Source organism: Caloenas nicobarica, chromosome 14 (assembly GCF_036013445.1).
Source record: "Caloenas nicobarica isolate bCalNic1 chromosome 14, bCalNic1.hap1, whole genome shotgun sequence".
Classification (NCBI taxonomy): domain Eukaryota; kingdom Metazoa; phylum Chordata; class Aves; order Columbiformes; family Columbidae; genus Caloenas; species Caloenas nicobarica.
Window position 1 is genome coordinate 8298899 of NC_088258.1, and position 22451 is coordinate 8321349.

At 41.2% G+C, this 22451-nt stretch overlaps 1 protein-coding gene across 1 annotated transcript; it reads right to left on the minus strand.

Annotated features, from left to right (window-relative positions):
• Positions 1 to 11791: 11791 nt before the first annotated feature.
• Positions 11792 to 21398, minus strand: LOC135994204 (acyl-coenzyme A synthetase ACSM4, mitochondrial-like). The gene is made up of 13 exons (XM_065644588.1): positions 21165 to 21398; positions 20098 to 20308; positions 19472 to 19679; positions 18948 to 19091; positions 17999 to 18155; positions 17289 to 17368; positions 16416 to 16539; positions 15815 to 15895; positions 15606 to 15707; positions 15118 to 15245; positions 14314 to 14413; positions 13470 to 13589; positions 11792 to 12634 (listed from the first exon to the last, which is right to left on the minus strand). Exons 1-13 carry the CDS (start codon positions 21360 to 21362, stop codon positions 12548 to 12550), a joined length of 1740 nt encoding a protein of 579 aa, XP_065500660.1. The 5' UTR covers positions 21363 to 21398; the 3' UTR covers positions 11792 to 12547.
• Positions 21399 to 22451: the final 1053 nt, after the last annotated feature.

Sequence of the window (22451 nt, forward strand, 5' to 3'; positions counted from 1 at the left end):
TGACAAAGGGCCTGACGTGGTACAGGGCCAAGTCTCCATGAGCTCCAGCTGAGTTGAGGGTAATGCTGTGTTAAAAGGTTGGTCTGGACTGGCAAATTTCTATATCCTCCTTTAGCTGGGACAGAACACACAACATGAATGCCTTGGTTGAAAAACAAAGATCTCAGCTGAACCTGTTTTCTGATACATCTTTATTTCTCACCTATTAATAGCAGCAGATGATTCACAGTCACTCAGAGCTAAGACTTACTGAAAATTTGCTCAGCGAGGGGGACATGTAGCGATAAAGAAAAGCGAGGGGAAGACCTCTCATTCACCAGCCTTGTCTTCAGCCACATCATGCGTAAAGCAGCCTCTACTACCAAACTTTATTTTGTGCAGAGATGTGAAACCTCATGCACGTTGCAAATGGGTATTTCCAAAGCCAAGATATTTACACAAGATAGAAAACCAAACTAGCAACTACCATTTTAGAAAGGAAATGAAATGGGATTAAAATCCTCAAATAACTCCCACGTTAGGAATGTTCACGTTTCCACATAGGTGCTTTGAGCCATTTGGGAACAGTACTCTTCCCTCTGTGTTAGACTAAAACTCAGAATGGCTTGAAAAGCTTGAAAATAATTTCCTTTAAGAACGAGCTAATCTCACAGCTTTAGTGTTTTCCAGTATGGACTTGCCTTTCTTAAGGGTCACACCAGTATAATTAAAATATTAATTTACATGTTATTTAGCTCATTTATCATTTCAATAGTGAAATACAGTAGGGGAGAGGTTTAAGTAATACCAGTAACTCCTACTGATTGTAAGCAGGTGGCAATATCCTGTGCCCAAGAGTCACACAAGAAAAATCCTTCCTGTATTATATTCCTATTCAAAGAACAATCACCTTGTGGTTATGCCGCCTTAAAACAGCTAATCTCATAAACCTGAGAGGCTTAGTTTTGTGGCCTACCTGGAAAACAACATGAAATACGAGTAACTGGTCATTGTGAGCATGGTGTTCTTACATTTAGGATTTCTCTTGGATCAAACTGTGGCATGGCATGTACAAATACACATGTGCCCTGGAACCATGGAACAAAAATGCTCCCAATAGCTGCCTTTACCCAAGCAGGGTCCGACATGTTCCACGTGATGTCTGAGGGAGTCAAATTCACCCAGAACAAAAGTGGCAGATATAAGGGAGTCTGCGAGCAGAGATTAAAAAAATATGTGGGTTTTTCGTGTGTTTGTTTGTTTTCTTAGAAAGGCATGGTAAATTTCTTCCAAAACTCAAGAGTTCAACTAAATGCCTTTTGCCTAGCCTTTATACTGATGGCAAAGGTAAAGAAAATCAAATGGTTTCCTAACTCATTTATTTAAATATGTTATTTAGCCCAGATTAACAGTCAAGTAGTTTCTAAAATGGAGCTGTATACCATATCGAACAAGATCCTTGATTCCTGGGTACAATTCAGCAGAGGGGACAACATAAATGACACGTACAGTATTAGGGGACCCTCATCATCTATCATAATTTTATCACATAGAAAAGCCCTTCTGTTTGCTTCACAATTCAGAGCTGTAAAGGCATAACCATCTGAATACTTTACCTTCCAATCCAAACCAAAGCTTCCATAGGAACATTCAACCATTTTGAGGGAGCCTGTGGTGCCACTGGTGAAACAGATTACCACTGGATCTTAGCTTTTCGTCTTCACACAGTTATGGACAGCCCTTAATAAAAATGAAAGGCTATATGAAACAGTGGCTGGTGTTATTCAGCACACTTTGCTTGGATCTTTTGTGCCCAGCACATGCAGGATTGTTTGTATAGCGAGATGTGAGGGCTAAGAAACTACTGAGATCCCTTCCCTCTTGCACTGCTAGTTCTGTAATAAAGTGTTGCTGATGTGCTCTTCAATTATTCTCCATGTGCACCTTCTCCAGAGTAAAACCACCAACTGGCTGTCTTTTATTTGCCTCCCTTAACAACCACCAAAAGGCCCAGCCTCCTGTGTTTGGCTCCAGAAAGCACATCTTCCAGCCTTAGTGTCATTAGCTGATGGAGGACCCACCACTTCTTTCTGAGGTGGTCCCTCAGACTGATTATCCTTGCCACATTTGGGAAGTGTGGGGAGGCTCAAACTCTTGGTCGTCTGGCGCATGGGAGGAAAATATTTCCCAACTCATACTAGGATAAGAAAGCGAACCTGCTTCTTTTTCTCTGCCAGGACTGATGTTCAAAAACGTTTTGCTTGACACGCAAACATTGCCCATGCTTGCAAGGCTGGGAATGGGAAGTCTGTCCCTTGGCCAGGCCCTCCCTGTGCTGGCTGCCTGGGAGCGCTTGCTCCGCAGCCCTGCAGCCCGTGGCCACTTCGACAGCCAGCTAAGGCAGGCGAGGACGCGAGGCAGCACCCGGGGAAACCAGCCAGCCCACCTGCCCGACTGCCAGCAGCAGCCTCTGCAGGACTGACACAGTTCCAAGACAATATTTAGGTTTTATCAAATCAGTTTTACCCTCTGCCATGGAACTGAGCCACGGAATATTAGCCCAGCATGAAAGAGGATTCATCAAATTGACTTGACAATGTTTTAGTAGCTCTAAGAGGTTTGAGAATGTGGTGTTACTGCTTCCTCCGTCTGCCAGTGTAGTGACACCAAAGTGGGCAATTGTTCAAAGGAGCAGATGGAAATACAGTGCAACTGTACAGCGAGCCGCACAGGTCATGCTAGTTCAGACATCTGTGTTTGTGAGAACACATGGTACATCTTATAAAGCTCTTAAAGTGACTGGAGAGCTTGGATCCCACCTTGAAAGAATGGTTTTAGCTACATAGATGCTTTTAACAAAATACCAGCTGGTAAAATCACACCTAGGGCCTTGAGCAGATTGCAGCAGGGTATTCGCTTCTGTTCCCTACTCTGCTTCTCCTCCCTTTCCACAGTCCCGAGCACTGCAGTGAAGAGTGTTGGCTGCCATTTTAGTAGCTGCTTCTCAGCAGTGAGGCCGGTGGATTCCTAAACACACTAGGTTCATCTGGCAGTGTGCTTTTTCAGCCTTTCAAAGTGAAAAGCTGTTCACATTAGCTTTATCATCAACTTTTAGGAACATGGATTGGAATAATTTGCATAAAATATTTTTCTTTGAGCTTTAGAGGGTAAATAGGCCACAGCTGTCAATAAAAGAGGCTTTCCTATCAATTTTTCCATATTATTTCACAGTCACATGTAACAAACCTAGACATTGTAAGACTACTTATTTTTTAATTAAAAATTTGGCTGTTCCCAAATATTCTCTTTCTTCATAGAAAAGAGACTAAATTGCCTTCTCTCCCACCCCCTCAAAGGTATCTAGTTCATTAATGAGACACGAGTGCCTTTAAACAACATGAGCAATTTTCCACTAGAGAGAACTATGATGGAGCTAAGGTAGAAGGCACTTACTTGAGCAAATCACTGAAGTTCAGTCACTCAGCCCTGCTGCTTTCAGATACAATTAGCTTCATTTTCAGAAGCTGGCATTTGGATGCAACTGAGTCCACTGCAGGAACAAGCACATCAGCTGCAATAACACACTTAGCCTTGGAAGCCAGCAATCCATAGCAAATGTCCTGCGCTGTCAGTTGTATTGTCCCTGGGATGATGATAACACCTGAAAGTACAATAAAATGGGAAATTTTTAAGGTATTTTTCACTTTCAGTCCTGATCACTTCATAGCTTCTCCTGATTTTTCGAATACCGGCATCATTCAATGCAGAAATGAGAAGAACGTAAAACAAGTCCCACACCCGAGCTTGAATACAGATCTGTGGATCTGAAGTACCAAATAGCTTCTGTTGCTACAAGATCCTTTGCTCCAGTCACAATTTAAGTAGAAAGCAGAATCTGGGGGCAGTAAACGCTATCAGCCTGATCTTAAGTCTGTTGAAGGTAAATCAAATTGACTGAGGACAACCATGTTGTTTTAACACGACACAAATCACAGAAAGTGAAAGAAAAATTATGAAGGTAATTCTGTCAGTCATAAGAGACTGGCTCTGTCAGCACCTTTGATTGTCAAATGTTCAAGCTACAAAGTCAAATAAGAAATTTTATTGTTTAATGAATTGTTAACCAACTTTCAGCACAGAAATTAACAGTCTACAGACCATTAGGAATGATACAATTCACCTATTCGCATACCAGCCATGTTCAGCAGCCACCACTCTGAGATTTGGGGGAGCATCACTAAAACTCAGTCTTCTCTTTGCAGACCACACGGGCCAGAGAGCACGTTGGCCACTTTTTGGGACAGGAAGCCCAGCTCTTCGAAGCTCCGTTTTGTTTCATCTCCTTTCCTAATTATCCACCAAAGAGCTGGGTTTGATGGCCCCTTTCATTCCTGTACAGTGAGAGTGTTGTGTATAGGAATGAAAGGGGTCTTTTCCAACCTAAATGATTCTATGATTCTATATAGATGCAATAAGGGTATAATTAAGGATCAGAGCCAGGAACCAGTCAGAGATGCTGCTAGAAACAACAAACAGAGATAGCAGCCATGGCAGTAATGGACTATGGAGAGGCAGAACCAGGCTGTTCGAGCCCATTTGTGGAACCTCTGCAGGCATCAATGGCCAGTCTTCCAGGAAAACCACTGGATTGCTGTGTGTTAGGGGTATCTGAAAGCTTTCAAGTCAATTTTGCAAACTGAAAGTAAGCTCTGAAATTACTCAGAAGTAAACTGTCCAATGTGGAGTCAGTGTCTTTGCACAAGTCGTGTACAACCTCTCCCTGTCTTCTGTGTCTCACTGTGGACTTGGAGCCAGCTCCCCCAACCTACTGCTGTAGAGTTCACTGTGAGGAGATGATCCTCCCCAGCTTGGTAAATCACATATGATATTCTGAAAAAGCAGACACTCAAAGCTGTAGTAATTATAGGCTACCTGTCTCTCATTTTAACACTTTTTAAAAAGGGCACACAGCAACTGTCTGAAGTGACACTGTTTACTGATGTTAAGATGATTTGAAAAGAGAATGACCCCATTTTTCTCATCTGTCTGCCATTGAATTGGTTCTGCTTCTCCTCTTACCATTTTTCAACCAAGATTGGGAGCAAGGACAACTGTCTTAAGGTGCCAGGAAGCCCATGTACTCAGTCAGGGAAATTAAAATAGACAGGGCAGTGATATCCACATGAAATTCCCAGTGAAACCTGGAGAAAAGCACAGTGCAGTGCTCAGTTCTTTGAATTTATACTTCAGGAGCACAGTGAGATTCAGAGCAAGAATGTTTGGGTCGGGGTTTGAGGAACTTCACACCTCTGTAACAGGGCACAATATCTTCCACCTGCTCTCCCCACGTTGCAATAACTTCTCCCATTCTTCACTTCACTGTGGCTGCTAAGGGGCTTTTGAACTGTGTAACATACACACACAGTGACACTGAACACTAGGTATTTCTAACATAGGTACATGAGAGGGCATTAAGCCTGTCTTCAACCCAATGTGGAGAGACTGAAATCAATGAGTGAGTTTGCTCACAAGTTTGCAAGGCAGCCAGTTTGGCCCTTTTTCCCGGGTAAAACAAGGTAAATTCCTCAGAGCACTCGGGTTTACAGCAACAGCTCTAGCGACATCCCGCTGGCTGCCTGTGCCGCGTAAATACATTTTGAGGCAGACAACACAGCTGCTACTGTTTGGAAATATCATTAACCATTATTCAGTGCAATAATGATGGACGATACACACACAGATGGGTCAGACTAATTTGTCCTCTAAGTCCAAGAGCAAACAAATAAGAAGTATGAAAACCCTCAAAAAGTGAGCGTACTGTAGCAGCCTTCCACCAGCACACTTGGAGAAAAACAGCTGACCAGTGATTTTCATGGCAAGAGCAACGAAATCCAGAGAAGTTTCCCATTTGCTCCCCAAATGTTACTACCTGGTCCCAGAAAGCAGAATTCAGAGCAGCTTTTGATGGCAGTGTAACAGAGAACCACCCAAGGCAGATGATGCAGTTCCTCTCTGACAGGTCTGTTGCTCACTTCAAGCACACCACTTTGGACAGGAGGCAGCCTAGAGACTCTCTGTGGAAAGAATCTCCAAAGAATTGATTAATAAAAAAACCAAACCCACCTCCTTTCGGTTGCTTTTGTAATCTCCTTAAAAAGTGTAACACTCTCAGGATGCAAATACTCCAGAGAGTGGGGTTTATTTTTCATTTGAGGTCTAATTCTGCTCCTAAATAAATAAATTTTCACCTCTCCCCTGGTTTCAGTAGTGCAAGCTCAGATTCATTTAAATTGAGGTAATTCTACACAGACGCAGCATTTTGTGTATTTGTTTTCTCGTTGTTTTTGACCTCAGGCAATTACGTGCTTTCTAGCTGGAAAGCAAAGCAATATCCATTTCAGAGCTTTAGGGTATGAAAGAGGCGAGATCTACCTGCAGAACCCTCCTGGCACAGCCTCTCCTGGGACTTGCATTTGTGTGCCAGTTAATAACTCAATTAGTTGTCCTGAAAGGTCACCAACAGCTTCACTACGCAGCACGTTTGCTATTTTCCCAGGCTCTTAATAGAACAGCGGGTGTGCTCATGGGTACGGCATAGTGGGTTTACAGCAGAACCAGGAAATTTTGAGATAAGTAACCCTGGGGTTATTTTGGTTCACTGGTGTTTTTGTGCTCCCAGTAAATACGGCATCAGTCGCAGAGTTCAACTACTACTTATATCTTCTGAAGCAAGAATAAAGAGTACATAGGCTGTGCTGTAGCAGTACTGTGTGAGGTGCAAGCGCTACAGAGGGGTAACAAGAAATGTGAGATGTGACCTAACAGGGATGATCTAAACCTCTGCTGCACCCGTACCCACGTAACTGTGCTTGACTGTTATGGAAATATCTCACAGTCTGAACTGACTACCCAGTCCAGGAAATACTTGATTATGTTTAATCCTGAAACTACATGTAACCCAGCACTGGCAAAAGCCGGAAGTCTGATCATCAACAATTATTAAAAAAAACCCATTGTCACAAAATAACATTTGACACATAGTTGCATACTTTGTGGCTTTCAGTGATAACAACACACATAGAAAAATAAAGGCAAGAGCTAAAGGCAAGTCTGATTTCCCTGCTTTTATCATTATTTTCAAAACAGTTTCTCCCACCTACATTTAAAATTATAGGGAATGTATTGCTTTAGAAACACCCCAAAAGCACCAGAACAATAATTGGTATCTTCTACTCTTCTTCAGAAGGTTGTCCAGCACCTCATAAGACTGACAGGGAACAGGACGAGCGTATTCTGCTCGGGAGCTCAGCAGCAAAGCTGAGCTCTTCCCTACCCTTTGTTCCTTAGCTTATTCCTTTGGATCTTCCCAGAGATCATCTTTGGTAGTTGTCGAACAAACTCCGACTCCTCTGTAAAGAGAAATAACAACAATCCATAGCACTGCAACACAGCTCGATTCCAAGCTGTGCTCCTCTTCTGTGGCAAACCCGTGATTTTAAAAGCTACGGGTTCTTTTGAGGATGCAGCAGGCAGGCAGCACCGCAGTCCCAGTGCCCAACAAAAAGAACATGGTACATTTCAGAGAAACAGAGCTCATCAGTTGCGAGACTCAGTAACTCCTTGAATCAGTAGTGCAGGACAATCACACACCACTGAATCTGAGCACAACTTGGACTTCAAAGGGAGCAGCTAAAGGGCTTTACTTGGTTGCACGAAGCCCGGCCTGATGAGGCAGAGCTGGGACTCCTGCCCACACACCGAACAGAAATGTTTCAGATCACCTGTTTGTTTCTTCATTTGTTTTCTGCTTGAGTTCAGGTTTTGTATTGTTACAAAACTGCACGAGCATGCTGGGGAGTCTGACTGACCCAATGTATAGATCGAGAAGTCTGTGACAGCAGCAGAGAGGAATCTTGAGCGAGACCTTCCCTGCTGTAACGAGCAATTCCCAGCACTAGTACCAGGCTCGGGGAAAATCGAGCCAGGTCTGTTTATAGCCCAACATAGAGCAGTACCCGACCACGATAATCTGTTTCAGGATTCTATTTTTAAGAATTCTTGAAAAACAACTACTTCCCAAGGTCATAATTAGATTATGTTAAAAAATGTATTACTTACACAGAATAAATGGATTACATGAACAATCTGATTACTTCACTTCAGACAACATGGATTACTTTGCTAAAAAGTACTTACATGTGAAATTTGAATGTGCTTTAAAAGAAACAGGATCTGAAATTGTGGCCAGACTACATTTTTCAACATGTTTTTATGGTTGCACTTAAAAATCTAATGTTATTTCTAGTTATTCTACTCCAAAAATGGGATTACATTTCAAATGTCCAACATGTTTTCCCTCTGATCTGAACTGAATCTAGGAGAGAAAAAATTAATCTCCCAGAACAAAGCTGTTGCTCAGGAAAAGGGAAGGGGAATTCAAATCCTGCATCACTGTTGTTGGAACCCTGTGCAGAGACTAAGGAGAGCCAAAGACGGTGATGTCTGTTTTGAAGACTTCTGGTGGGAGCTGGCAGATCATTGCTCAGCCAGGTGGGGCTTATCCTGCTACTCCTGACAAACGTTTCATGTCTAACTCTGAACATGGGTGCCCTGTGGATCTTTTCAATCATTCTAGATACCCTGCAGGGGAGTCTGACTCCTGCCTCACCTGGAAAGGCCGTTCCACATCCCACTGTCACCAGGAACCAGCTGTGAAAATCGCGCTGAGACTCCCCCAAACCTGCCGTACCCTTTGAGCCTGATAATCCGCGACCAGAGCAAACTGCGGTAACTCTGCCGAGGAACTTGACAAGCTATTGATTGCCGCCAGCCGAGGCTTTTGCCCACGCTATAGTATCAAACCCCCTGTTATTGCAACATCCAAACATTATATTTTTCTGTTCAGTTAGTCATTCAGAATGTCTAGAAATAAGTTTAATATTTTATTACTGTATTTAATTTGTAAAATCTGATTCTTTTGTTGAAAATAATTAAGAAAAAATTATGCTAATAGACACAATTTGATTAGGCGAAGGAACATTTCATTTCCCTGTACATAATCACAGTGAAATCTAATATAGGTTCATCTGTAGTTTCAACATAAGACAACAACATCAAATCCTATCAGGATAGGCCTATGCCATTCAGCCAGGCAGTGTTTGCTTATGTAGCTAGGATGGGGTCAGATTTTCAATGTTATGTTTCAAAACCTGATTAAAAGAGGTTCCAGGAGAAAAAAAAAGCAAAATTCTACTATTCCAAAATATAAACCAATTGCATTTTTAATCTGATTATTAGATTTGATTATAAGAGCTTTAATTTTAGGGTGCATTACAAGAAGCTATTTGTATATTCAGAATGCAGTGATACTTGCCTTTCTGGGGTATTTGTAAGGTGCAGTAACTTTTTTTCACATGCTTTTGCAGCTGAAGGACTAATTTTTTAGGATAATGAGATGTAAATTCAGGAGACAGAACAATAAAAGCTTTTAACACCTAAAGGAGAGAGCTAGAATAAGGCAGCACTCAGCAATCACTAACTTGGTGAATAATGTTCAATAGAAAAACTAAGATGAATAATGCAATTTTCTACAATCAAATTTCTTTCAAGCCAGTGGAAATACAAGTTTCTGAGCCAGATGCTGGACAATTTTTTTTTGTAATCGTTTAGTGAGCTCCACGAATGTGCCTTTAAATTACTTATAGTGAGCACAGTGGAGCTCCCAGCAGACAGGAATTCTTCACTGGTGTCTGGACACCCACATCATGTCCTCACAGTGGTCAAGAAGAGAGGTGACTTAGGCCACATTTGCTTAATGGTTGACTTAAGAAGAATAGTTAGGGGACATTGCTTCAAGGTATAGGATCTCATTGGGATTCAGGGAAGCCATTTCCAGATTTTCAAATCTGCCTAGGCACCCTTAATTTTTCTGAAATCAAAAGGAAGTTAGATGCCTCTTTGTCTCCTCAGATGTATTTGAAAACGCTGATCTACATCTTTACAATGTTAACACAAGCAAAGATTCCCCTCACAGGCATAGCTATTTCTCAATATACACATACATTAGATGTTTTAGGCAGCTAAGCACACGTGCTTGGAGGGAGGCACTTCAAAAGTCACCAGTGAACTGAAAATATTCCCCAAAATGTGTTTGATTCCTTACCAAATATCTAGGAAAAAGACTAAAAGGCTTTGCTGGTTTGATTTGGATGGCAAGGTTGCCACCTTCTCCCGGAAGCAGAATGTTACCATTGTCATTTATTACCTAAAATAAAAGAAAGCTCGCTTATGTGGATTTAGATGACATGCTGCTGAACAGAGAACAGTCCTGCCATGACCTCCGAGAATAACATCAAACTGAAGCTGGGCTGTAAGAGGGATGGAGAGGACGTCTCAAAGAGAATGGCTACTCTATTGAAAATTGTATTTTTAAGACAGAATGATACAGTCCAGTCAAGTCTCAAACTTTGTGGCTCCAAAAGAAAGCCATGTGCTTGTAGCTGCAAGTCTGTGTCTCTGAAATCATTCTGCATGGATCAGAGGAAATTTATTGGTGATTCTCTGATCCTGAACAGAGGAAGAGAATTAAACAAACCACCTGTCTTGAACATGAGACACAGAAGTGTAGTGGGTTCTAGAGCACAACAGAAAACCAGTTTCTAAGGTCAGCCGAGCAAGGGATCACTGTAGGTGACAGTTCTAGCACTGAAGCCTGAAGCAAGTTATTCAAATGAGCTACACTAGAATTTAGAAAGTCATGACCTCAATGAAATCAGTGGTAAAACTCCTGTCTTCAGTGTGGTAGCATCATTCAGATTTTTTTTTTTAATGCTCTGAACTTTCCCAACTCTGAATTTGGTTGCTTGATTTTAGGTCCTTAAATTTGGTGAGGGGAAAACCCCCCCAAAATAAACCTCCCAATCCTCATACATTCCTGGAGCTTAAGAATAGTATCCAGGGGCTCTGAATTCCAGTTTGTACACTTATCATTCCACTTTTTGCAGATTTTTTGTTGTTTTTAAACACTTGCTTGTTTGAAACCAGGAAGAAAGATCTAGAAGATCCAGAGTCTCTGGAAGGCCCAGGAGTACAAGGCTTTACAGGAAACTAAACTGGGTACAGGAAAGAGCTTGAGGCAGTGACAAGTGACATGCCCAAACAAGTGCATCCAAGAAACTAATGATTAGTCTTATTATCATGTAATCTAATGCTCCTAGAAACCTTAGGAGTAAAATAGTGAAAAGTGTTCTGAAATCTCTGTGAAATCCTAAGGAGCATTACAAAAATGAAGCTATTGTCAAAATAGAATGAAGCAAACGTGGTATTTATTGACAATTGCTTTCATTTCAGCAGTTGCTAGTACAGAAATTGTTTCACTGACATAAACAAAGTGTTTACTCTCAAGAAACAAAATATTTTACTTTTTCAAAATTAGAATTCTTCAAATCTTACTTTACAGCTGCAGTAGACACAGAACTCCAGGCACTGAGACACAGTTGTAAAAGACCTTCTTTCCTGCCTCAAGATGCTATAGTTCTCCAGCAATTTCTTCTTATTTAATGAACAGAAGAGGTTTTGTCAGCTAATTAAAATTGATGCCAGAAAACAAGATGTTCTTTGAGTACACAAAATTTTAAAAACTGAGGATGAACAGCTAAGAACTGATATAGCCTAAAGTATGGCCCACTATTGCATGTGCAACTCTAAGTAAGGCTGTGTACACTACAGTACCTGCTTCTTCATAAAGCAGAGAGATAAATGTTAAGCAGAGATGTGATCATCCAAAGCAGATGAAGGGAGTTTTTTCACTGGTTTCATCTCTAAGTTGCTGCAGAAATAGACTGGTCCTGTAGCAAGCGTGTACTATGGCAAAGAAGCATAGTCTGTTTTACAAATTGGGTTACCTGCCCAACAGCAAACTTCATTTTAAAGACCACCAGAAGTGGTACAGGAGTTTTGTCTATTGTGTGTGGAGATCAGAACAGAGAGCAAGCAATGAAGCTACTTCTGTATAAGAGTTTTTGTGGATAAAGCATGGGAGAAGCTTGCACTGCTTGTCATCAACACATGTATTAAACAAGAAAGGTTTATGAAGGTCACATGGTGGGATCAATAAAGAGAAGTCTTTCCATCTCCAGTAAAAGACAGGAGGGCTGCATTCAGTTTAAACAAGCTGTATTTAAGGATAGAGCATATGAACCACTCAAATCTACACCCGCTTTTTCTGCAGCTTGGAACTAGACAATTGATATCAGCAATATCTCTTCACTGATTTTGGATGCTGTCCAAAAGAGATGGGTTGCCAGCCAAATCCTGGTGAACTTCTAGACATTCAGGACTAGAATGGAGTTGTATGGTTTGTTCCCCTTCCCAGCAGTGCTTCAGGAACTGAAACCATGATACTGACATTAGAAGCTTTGCACGCAGGCACAAACATCACAACTTGGTGTTCTCTATAGTTTTTGATGCTCAGGCATTTAACAAAAATAGATCAGAAGGAGGGCAGATGTCAGAGAAATTTATATACTGCTAATGGAATGAAAGAAGTTCTGTTAAATTCCAAACAATGCTACATCTGCCCCCACTCTTTTTTTCTTAATTCGTTCCTCTTAATCTTCCCAGTGACTGTCTTTGGCAGCTCTTGGACAAATTCCACCTAAATAAAAAAAGACAGAAAACAATGTAGCATGTTCTACAGAGTTGGTTTTCCAAGACTGGCTCTCAGCATATGTGAAAAACTAAGTGGCCTCTCATCAGTAAAAGCTGCTTGCCTAAAGGATATATTAATAGTCCAAGTCAAATAAAGGCAGCACTTCGTGCTACTAGTGAAAACAATTTCTTTTGCTGCCTAGATGGTCAAACATCTGTGTAGCTGCCTCCCAGCTAACCAAACTGAGTAATGTAACATAAATACTGTTACAGAAGGATTAATACTGAAATGCTATCAGATGTCAGAGATGAATGACAAAAATAAAAGAAAAAAGATGTTATCGGTACAGTGTCTTTAATGGTCCTTAGTTTCTACAAATTCTGCACAAGTGAACTAGAGCACCGCTAGTAGCTTTTTTCCTGCAGCGCTGGGATGACTGAGCTATACCAAAGGTATCCCCCCAGGCTTTCATCTTATTTATTAACTGTGAGGACCAGTAGATAAAAGCTTACCCAGAGTCAGTCCCGCACTACCCTAAAGTCACTGGAGAGTGCTTGGTTGAATATTAAACACAAAATGGAGAACTATGATTGTGAGCCTGACTTACAACATGCAGACTTAACTAGGGTATCATACGAAGTCTAGAAAGATTTAAACAAGCACTTTACTCCAATACATGAAAAACAATGTAAACTAATGTTATTTAGGAAAGATTTTCTGGAGCCAGTGCTCTAGCTGAAACTTTACCACTGTCGGGTGAATCACGAAAATCCAAATAGTAAATCTCCTGAGATTTATGGAAGGGTGTTCTGGTTTAAAGTTTCTCCTCAGAAGCATTTACCTTTCTAGGGTATTTATATGGAGCAGTAGTTTTCTTGACATGCTCCTGCAGGTCACAGGTTAAACTCTCCAGGTCACTGGATGAAAAGGTGGGGGACAGGACCACAAAGGCTTTCACAACCTGCAATAAAATAATAAAAGTGATCTGACACCATCCATTTTTAAGAGCTGATACACAGGTTACCAGTGAGCAGCGCTGCTCAGAGTCATGACACACAAAAGGGGGGAACAGAGAAACCAGTGCAATGTAAGAAATGGTTGTGCCCAGCTTCTGCACATGTATCTGCAAAAGGAAAAGTTGAAAGCACAGTTTTCCTGCCCTCATTACAGAGCAAGAGCATTTGCTCTATCCTCTCAGCAGGGGTCAAGTAAGAAGTGTCTCTGCAGAGCTCTCCCTGAAGCTGAGGGACATTTTGTTTCTCTCCAAAGTTCACAGTGAGGACAGTAGGCCCATATCATCCCAGCACAGGACTGTGCTTTCGCCATATGGGTAGCTCAAGACTAATGCTGGGGCAGCTCCAGTACAACTTTGGCTACACCAAGACAGCCAGAAAAGACAATTTCAACGTATAGACAAGTGCTTAACAACAAGAAGGTCTGATCAGGAGAAGGTAAACATCACTGTACCATTCTCCACAGAGAAAGCCCCCTTGGGATGAAAAGAACTTAAGAAGAGCAAATGCATGTAAATGGGAAGGGATTTTGCCTGTCACCCCCCGTAGGATTATCTATGACGACACGACTACCTAAGAGCTGCAGGTTATTCAGTAAAGTAGGAACTGCTTTATATAGTTATATATTTAGACAAACATATTGCTTCCCCCATCACTGTTCAGCATCATTACCTCTCCTCTGAGAGGATCTGGGCTGCTGATAACTGCTGTTTCTGCTACTGCTGGGTGTTCTATCAAGGCACTCTCTACTTCAAATGGCCCAATGCGGTATCTAGGTACAGAAAGAAAAAGGTAGGATTTGGTTTTATGAGCTGGAAAACGAAAATGAACAAAATGTTTTTTAAAACCACCAAAACCACATGCAAACCAACCAAACACAACACAAAACAAAAACCAAAGAACACAACAACAACAAAAAACAACTACAGAAACTTTAGGCAGAATGGGAAAGTTGGTTGTGTTTGAAGGCAGGAGCATTTCACAGTGGTCCCGTGGCAGAGGGCTGCTGAGGCTGCGGACACCTCTCCATTTCTCCCCTTTCCTGTGGCTCCGTCTCACCCTGACAGCTGGGGTCTGCAGCACCAGCTGATGCCACATCATGGTACCATGTCATACAATATCAAATTGTTTCATTTCAACACGTTAAAAATGAAATGTTTCAATGCTTTTTTTTACTCCAATAGAGACGTCCTTCAATTTTAGTCAAAAACCAAACTAGACCAAAATCCCTCCTCTGCCAATGGAAGTCCTCACTCTTTGTTGAAGCAGATGAGGTGTTGTAGGGGAAATGGATACAGAGGTGCCACTGATATCACCAAGGTGATAATGCAGGTCTGTGAAAAGCTAATAACAGCAGCAAGTATTTCTAAGTCAAGAGGTCAATACATTCATCACAGGACTATCATGTCAGAAGCTCCGAACACAACATGTGAGATTACACAATGGCAGATTTAGAGAGGAAGCATGCAAACTGACCCTGAAGAAATGATGATGTCATCATCTCTTCCAATAAACTGAAAATATCCATCTTCATCCATAATCGCTCTGTCTCCAGTGACATAAAAATCCCCACGTTCAGTTTCTGCAGTTTTCTTGGGGTTATTCTTAAAGTGGTTTACGAACAGTAGGTTAGATTTTGAACATGCATTAGCTGTACATTATGCTATAATGCACATAAAGTGAATGCACCAGAACTTCATTTTTCAGTCAGGGACATTCAGGATTGTACTGACATTGCTATAAAATAAAACAGGTTTAAAAACCAAAAACATTTTGATTCCTTAAAAAATTTAACTCAAGCAAATTCCTCTCTTCCCTTTTCTAACATCCACCAATCCAAACAAACAAATTACTCTGGCAATAAATAAAAAACAGGTGAAAAATATTCAGTCATTTGAACCACTATGCAACTGGAGAGATTTTGGGGAGATTGGTGGTGATGAGGAACAAAATAAAGTCCTTACTACATATTCAGTGAATAAACCAAGTGGTCTTAAAGGTTTGCTTCTGATAGCAATTTCACCCTGTTGTCCTGGAGGCAGAATATTAGCATTTTTGTCTATGATCTAGAATGAAAAACAAGACATATTTTAGTCCAATGGAGAAAAACAAAAACACTAAAACAATCAACCAAAAGTGCCCTATGAAAGAATCTAAAAAGCAGCCAACAAACCTGAACATCATAAAGGGGAACTGCTTTCCCCATTGATCCAGGTTTAATCTTCATTCCTTTAAAAACACAGCAGATTACTCCCTGTAAAAATAAAAATCAAAACAAAGTTTTGCAATAGAATATTGCTACATTCACATTCAATTCATTAAACGTATTTCCTAGAATAATTCCAAAGTCAGGAATTAAGATTCACAGGCTCCTATGTGTCAGTGCTGTATGGTACAGATAAGCAAAATCAAGCAACTGTCTGAAAGAATCCTGTTCCATTTTCTGCAAAGAATTCATGCCCTCTGCTAACCAGTCTTCTTCCTTAGATTCAAACTCCACCCTCTTGCCTGTCACTCTCACTTGGAATTTGCTTAGAGACATCTATAGAAATATTAGAGCACATCTCCTCCCAGCAATCCGTGTTTTGGGCAGGTTCTGTGAGGAGAGCCTTGAAAGGGTGTTCCTTCAGAGGTTATCGGGGAGGAGATTACTGAAACACTCACAGAAACGTGAAGGAAGAAACTGGCTGTGTTCTTTGAAAACAAACATTAAAACATTGTAAAGCAAAAAGGAATTACAAAGTTTTAATGGGATATCGATCCTGCAGATGTACCGTTTCAGTCTGCCCATACACTTCACGGATGTCCAGCCCAGTCTTGCTTTTCCACTGCTCCATGACTTCTGGGTTGAGTGGCTCCCCTCCACTCATGCAGTGCTTCAGGTTCTTGAATTTGTAGCTTCACAGGGAGTTAAAACACAAAAGAAGCAGCACTTAAATGCATGCAGCCATAAATATTACTGGAGAGTTGTTTACTGGGAGACTCAGCCCCATGAAGTGGGGAAATCAGAGGATTCCTGATCTTTCGGCTCCTGATACAGCAAGGATATCAGTCTGTGCTCAACACTAGACATATGAGCAGCAGCAGTCAAACACACATGAAAAATAAAGTAAAAATGTTGCTGAAGTCAGCTGGGATTTAAGGACATGCCTGTAACTAACCACAAAGTGATGTGCTGAGCCAGGGCCCTGATCGCTGTCCCTCTGCAGCAGCCCAAGTGACAAGTGCAAGAGGGGAGGGAGGGGTGGCAGTGAGACTGGAGCCCGGGATGACATACAACTGCCACAGGTCACTCCCTCACACTTATGTTGCACTGAGCTTCCAGGATGACAGTCCTTCCCAAAACATGGACAATTAATGTGGCAACTGAAAATTACGATAGAGAAACTAACATAATTTCATACCCTCAGGGATTTGCTCACAAGTTCAGTAGTGAAGGTCTCAAATTTCTGAGGGAAAACAGCAAATTTCTCTGTGTTTGATCACAAAACTCAGCAAAAGTCACAAATTTTGTATGACAGTCTTTTCATGAAGGATGTTTTAAAATAAATTACTACCTTATTTTGGGTCAAGCAGCTAGATCTGGGAGATCATTAAAGTTTAGTTAGGGTAAATTAAACAGTAGTAAAAATAATTTCTTGACATACCTGGAGAGATCATTTTGCACCAGCATGCGGAACAACGTTGGAGCACCAACCAGCATGTCAATGGGGAATTCACAGAGCGTCTAGTTAAACAAGATGGACATATGACGCTCAGACAAAAAACTGCTTTGTGGATGTACAGTAAACAGGTGATACAGGGAGCAAATGTACCTCTCCTTCCCATGTAAAAGTACCACGTGTTCTCTACTGAGTAAGAAACCCTCCTACATTTGGTGTAATATACAGAGATTCACACTACATTTGATCGGACAAAATCCCATCCTAATGTGTCTACATGACACGCAGACCACACAGCTTGGAGCACGGGCAGGATGAGCCCATCCCTGTCAGCATTATAGGGAGGTTTTCACTCTCATCTTGGCCGGTGTGGGCAGGGGAACACTTCAGTTTCAGTCTGCAGTAATACCAGCTGATATCACTTTCACAGTCACTAGAATAAAAGGCAAGCAATTGGTGGTGCTTCTGGATTATTTTCATTCACATGCTTACCAGCCACGAGCAAAATGTACGAATGAACCACAGGCTTGGTCCCTTCTGTGTACATTAAAAATGCAAACAGGGGCTTTATGCAACAGATACACCATCTTGAACATAACCATGGACACAACTCTCATGAAATCTATGGATGCTGTTAAGAATTATTTTTTGTGCTCTTTCTGCAGATTAACATATCTCCATGAGTTTTTCCTTACATTTAGGATGGCTGCTGATTCAATCTTTGGGAGCATATGTATAAAGATGCATGATCCAAAAACCCAGGGATCAACAAGAGATCCCAGTGAAGCCAGTATCCATCCTGTGTCTGCTGTGCACCATATCATGTCTGAGGGCGTCGAATCCAACCAATACCTGACAGAGGAGGAAAAAAATGAAAGAAAAGATAATGAAATTGTTTTGCTTAAAAAACCCACAACCCACACACAGAAAAACAAACAAAAAACCAACACTACACACAACCCAAACCAACCAAACAAACCAACCCCAAACCACAAAGAAAACAAAAACCCCACAACTAGCCCAAGATTTCTAACAAGATACATGGGCACTGGGCGGTCTGAATAAATTTATTTTATGAATTAGCTCTAGGATAAAAGGGCACCTAACTATACATTTGTTTAAATATATATATACACACATGTATATCAGAGATATATGACATCAGTCATAACATAAGATAAAGTAAGGGAAAGAGAGGAGTCTGAATTTCATAAAGAGACTTTCCACTAGGTGGGAATATAGGGCGTACTGCGTCGGACACCAGTTATTTCAGTTCTGAGGCTGCTGAGGAACCAGGGTGATCTGTGCAACCAACATAAACTTCTGCCTCTGCTCATCTACACACGCCACAAAGCATTTTGCAGCCCAAACAGCACGGTATCTCTCAGTTCTTTGTGCTGAAGTACTCCCAGCTGATGGCTGTCCTTTGAACCATTCTAAAGACAGGGCAAGAGACATTCATTGAAAAATGGAAATACTGGGCATCATCCTATTCCTCTAGAAATCTGGTGGAGTTTCTAGTCTGATTTCAGAGGGAGAAAAACTGGGGCTGTACATTGGTATTTCTTATTCAGTAATTTTTTTATCAGTTCTACTACACAGCTTCGATTATCTCATGTTGACCCAGGCTCAAAGCTTTCATACCTTTCACTTAAAAGGGGTCTGAAACCAAGACTACCCTGGGAATGTTCAGTCATCTTTGGAGAACCTGTGGTTCCACTGGTAAAGAAGATACTCATTGGGTCTTGCATCCTTGTTTTGACACAGGAATGGTCAGCAGATTGGTTTCTTTAAAACAGAGAATGCAATCAAGACTTCAATGGTTACTTTACAGAGGCTTCAGAATGTAAAGAAGTATTGCATATTGCAGAACTCCTACCCCAAATAAGCTTCGCAGAAGCTTTTAACCAAGTTAGACTATTATAATGTGGAGTTACACCTTCCTCAAAGACAGACTTCCCCTAAAGAACACGATAGAAACTCCCCACAACCAGACCACTGTTAGGTAAACAACTCTGATGTGGACCAGCAATGAAACAGTCATGATTAACACCTTAATGTTGGCACTGGATGAGTATTTGTAGACAATGAATAGTTGTAAATGAGCACTTGTGAGCAACAGGTCTGCTTTCTGCATCATGACTGCAGTGTTACTAACTCATACTCACTTGTACAGGTCAGTGAGGTTCAGCCATCCCTCCCTTCTGCCTTTGGACACAATTAACTTGGTTTTCAGAAAGTGACACTCAGACACCACTGAGTCCACGGCAGGAGCCAGCGTGTCACTGGTAATGATGCACGTGGCCTTTGACGCCTGGAGTCGATATAACATGTCTTTGGCTGACAACTGGGATGTTCCCGGAATTAAGACAATTCCTGGAAGAGCAATACAGTTAGTTTGGGATGGCATTTTTTACATCTAAGTATTTTCTAATAACCTAAACTATTAACTATTCCCAAACTGACCTCTGAGATGAATTTGCCCTGGCACTCCCAAGCCGAACAGTTATAAGGGGGTATGGTGGCTGCTAATGGTCTTCTGTAAGGAATGAAACGTGCACCTGCCTGGTGACTTCCATGGTTCTTCCCTATCTTCTGTCATCTCCACGCCTGCTGCACAGGCCACCTCTCCCACCGCACCTTGTGTAAATCCTTCAGGACTGCCTGCATAATTGATAGCCAGGCCACTCGCTAGATTATTACATTACTTTTCTGTTTTAAATAACATAAATTCTTGATCCTCCCCACCAGTTTGCATTAACCAGCTTTTTGAGTCTCAGACATACTCACTGACCTGTGCGCATGCAAGCCACATACACCAGCCACCATTCGGGGATTCGTGGCAGGATCACAATAATTCTGTCTCCCTTTTGCAGTCCACATACTTTAGTCAGCACATTGGCCACTTTCCGAGACAGGAATCCCAGCTCCTCAAAGCTCCACTTCACTTCATCTCCTTTTCCATTTATCCACCAAAACGCAGGGTTTGGAGGTCTTTTTCCAGCCTACAAAACATAGGGATTCAAACCCCACATTTTTTCTTCTGAAGGACCACGAAATCACAATGCAGAAGTATCTGCAAATTATGGAAGATCCAAGTATTTCACAACAGGCACATAAGCTACTATTTTTCCATTGCCCTTAATAGATCAAGATTTGCCATAGATCAAGCTCAGATATTCCCCAATAAATTCTCTTTTTCTGAACCTGAAGTCTTTACCAGCCCAGTTGTATCCAGACTCAAGTCCTACTCTGGATCCTATTTCAGTTTAAGCCTTATGCTGAGCATTAATGCCTCTACAAAACAACAGATAATGTGAAATACTTCACATAATACTGATATTCTGGATTGAGTTGTGGAATACTGTTAAACAGAGGCAGCACAGGTAGAGGACAAAATAAAACAGTAGGACAACACGGTGTCCCAGGACTCTTCCCAGTCTGATTGCTCAGGAAGAGGGGAGTTAAGTGGTCTCTAACTACAGGGCACCTGGACAAATGCAGAATCCTCTTTGGAGCAAGGCGATTAAACATTTGTGGGAGAATTTTCCCTTGCATGCAATGTTATTGTTATCTGTATTTTTATGATGTGAATATCTAATATTATAGTATTCAGAAGGAATAATCACAGCCATTCTGACATTAAATCAAAGTCAAAAGGGACTTACCATTGGTTTTTCTACCTACACAGGGAGCACCAAGGGTCAGAAACACTTTTGAACTAAAGCAAGAAAGAATGAGATTTTGTTCAATTTCCTAATACAAATTGGTTTTGGCAACTGATTTTTTTGATAAAGAGAAAAACCTAACTTCCTTCAAATGAAATTTCAAAGTGTCTCATTTGCACAAAAGATCATCTACCTTTTCAATCTCAGACCATTTGTCCAGTACATCACTTGCGAAGTTAAAGTACTTTGGTATTTCCTGTTTGCCCCGCCTGATGGACTCATACTGTGAATATACATCAGAGACAAGCAGCCTGGCGTGCCCATGGAAAGCCCTCTCAGGAGGCTTCAGAGTCCACAAGGATTTCAGAGTCTGTAATTTAAACAACTTCATGGCAGAAGATGTACGTAGATGCTGTAGAAAATTAGCAGAATTGTTGTTATTAATCCTGCAACAAACAAAACAAATACAAATTAAAATACACAAAATGATCTTGAGATCATCCGAAGAAAGTTCAGTTATGAATTGATGAGCTATTAATTGAAGTCACTTAGGCTAGTCACAGTCAAACTGAATTTTTAACAGTTCAATTAAATGTGAAGTTCCCCACCCTCCTTTCTTACATTTTTTACCACCAGCTTTTGAAGGACATAATATACTGTACTGATCTGGCATCTTGACCATAGCTCAGCTGATGGTTACAGATTCTTGATGTGCTCTTTGGGGCTGCTAACTGCCCCCAACTCTCTTCAGGCAAACAAAACATCAGATGTTATTGTTTGCATTAGAAGGAGGTTACTGGTTCTTGCACTAAAGCATTCAGTAGCTGATTCACGATTCATTTTCCTTCACATGGAGCTGAAGGATGTTTCCAGACTGCTTCTGCATCCTAAAAGCCCTCTAGTCCAATTACTTTCTTCCTTTCCATTGCTACTCTTCTTTTTTCCTTTCTCTCTTTTTATATTACTATTATCAGCAGTCTAGAAGATTGCCGTAGAACTGTGCCCAACTCTAAAAATTTTAATTCTATTTAGAGGCTTCTCGTAAGTGCACAGGAAGATGATTTAACGTGGAACAAAATCTGGCTCGTGTCTGGAAGAGCCCGCAGTCAGAGCAGGAGCCGACAGAGTCCTGGAGGCCTATGGTGATTCTAAAACCTGGGTCCATCAGATTTTCTTTTTTCGACCTCTAAACCCAAGTTACTAAACTCAATACAAGGTTAGATAAGTGACTGTTGGAATACAGGTTAATTTTCTTTTCTGTTCTTACAAAGGATGAAGCTATTCACAATTTAGTACAAAATTATAGGTAAACTCTTGATTAAATTATTTTCCATGTGGAATTTCTGTGGCCTGAGCAAAGCTGCAAAGTTTTGCCCTTTGTCCCAGGTTTTAAGGTTTGTTTTGTATTCATGTACCTCTTGTCCCGTGTCTTCAGCTGTAACTGTTTATCCTTACATGTCTGATGCATGGATCTCAGTTT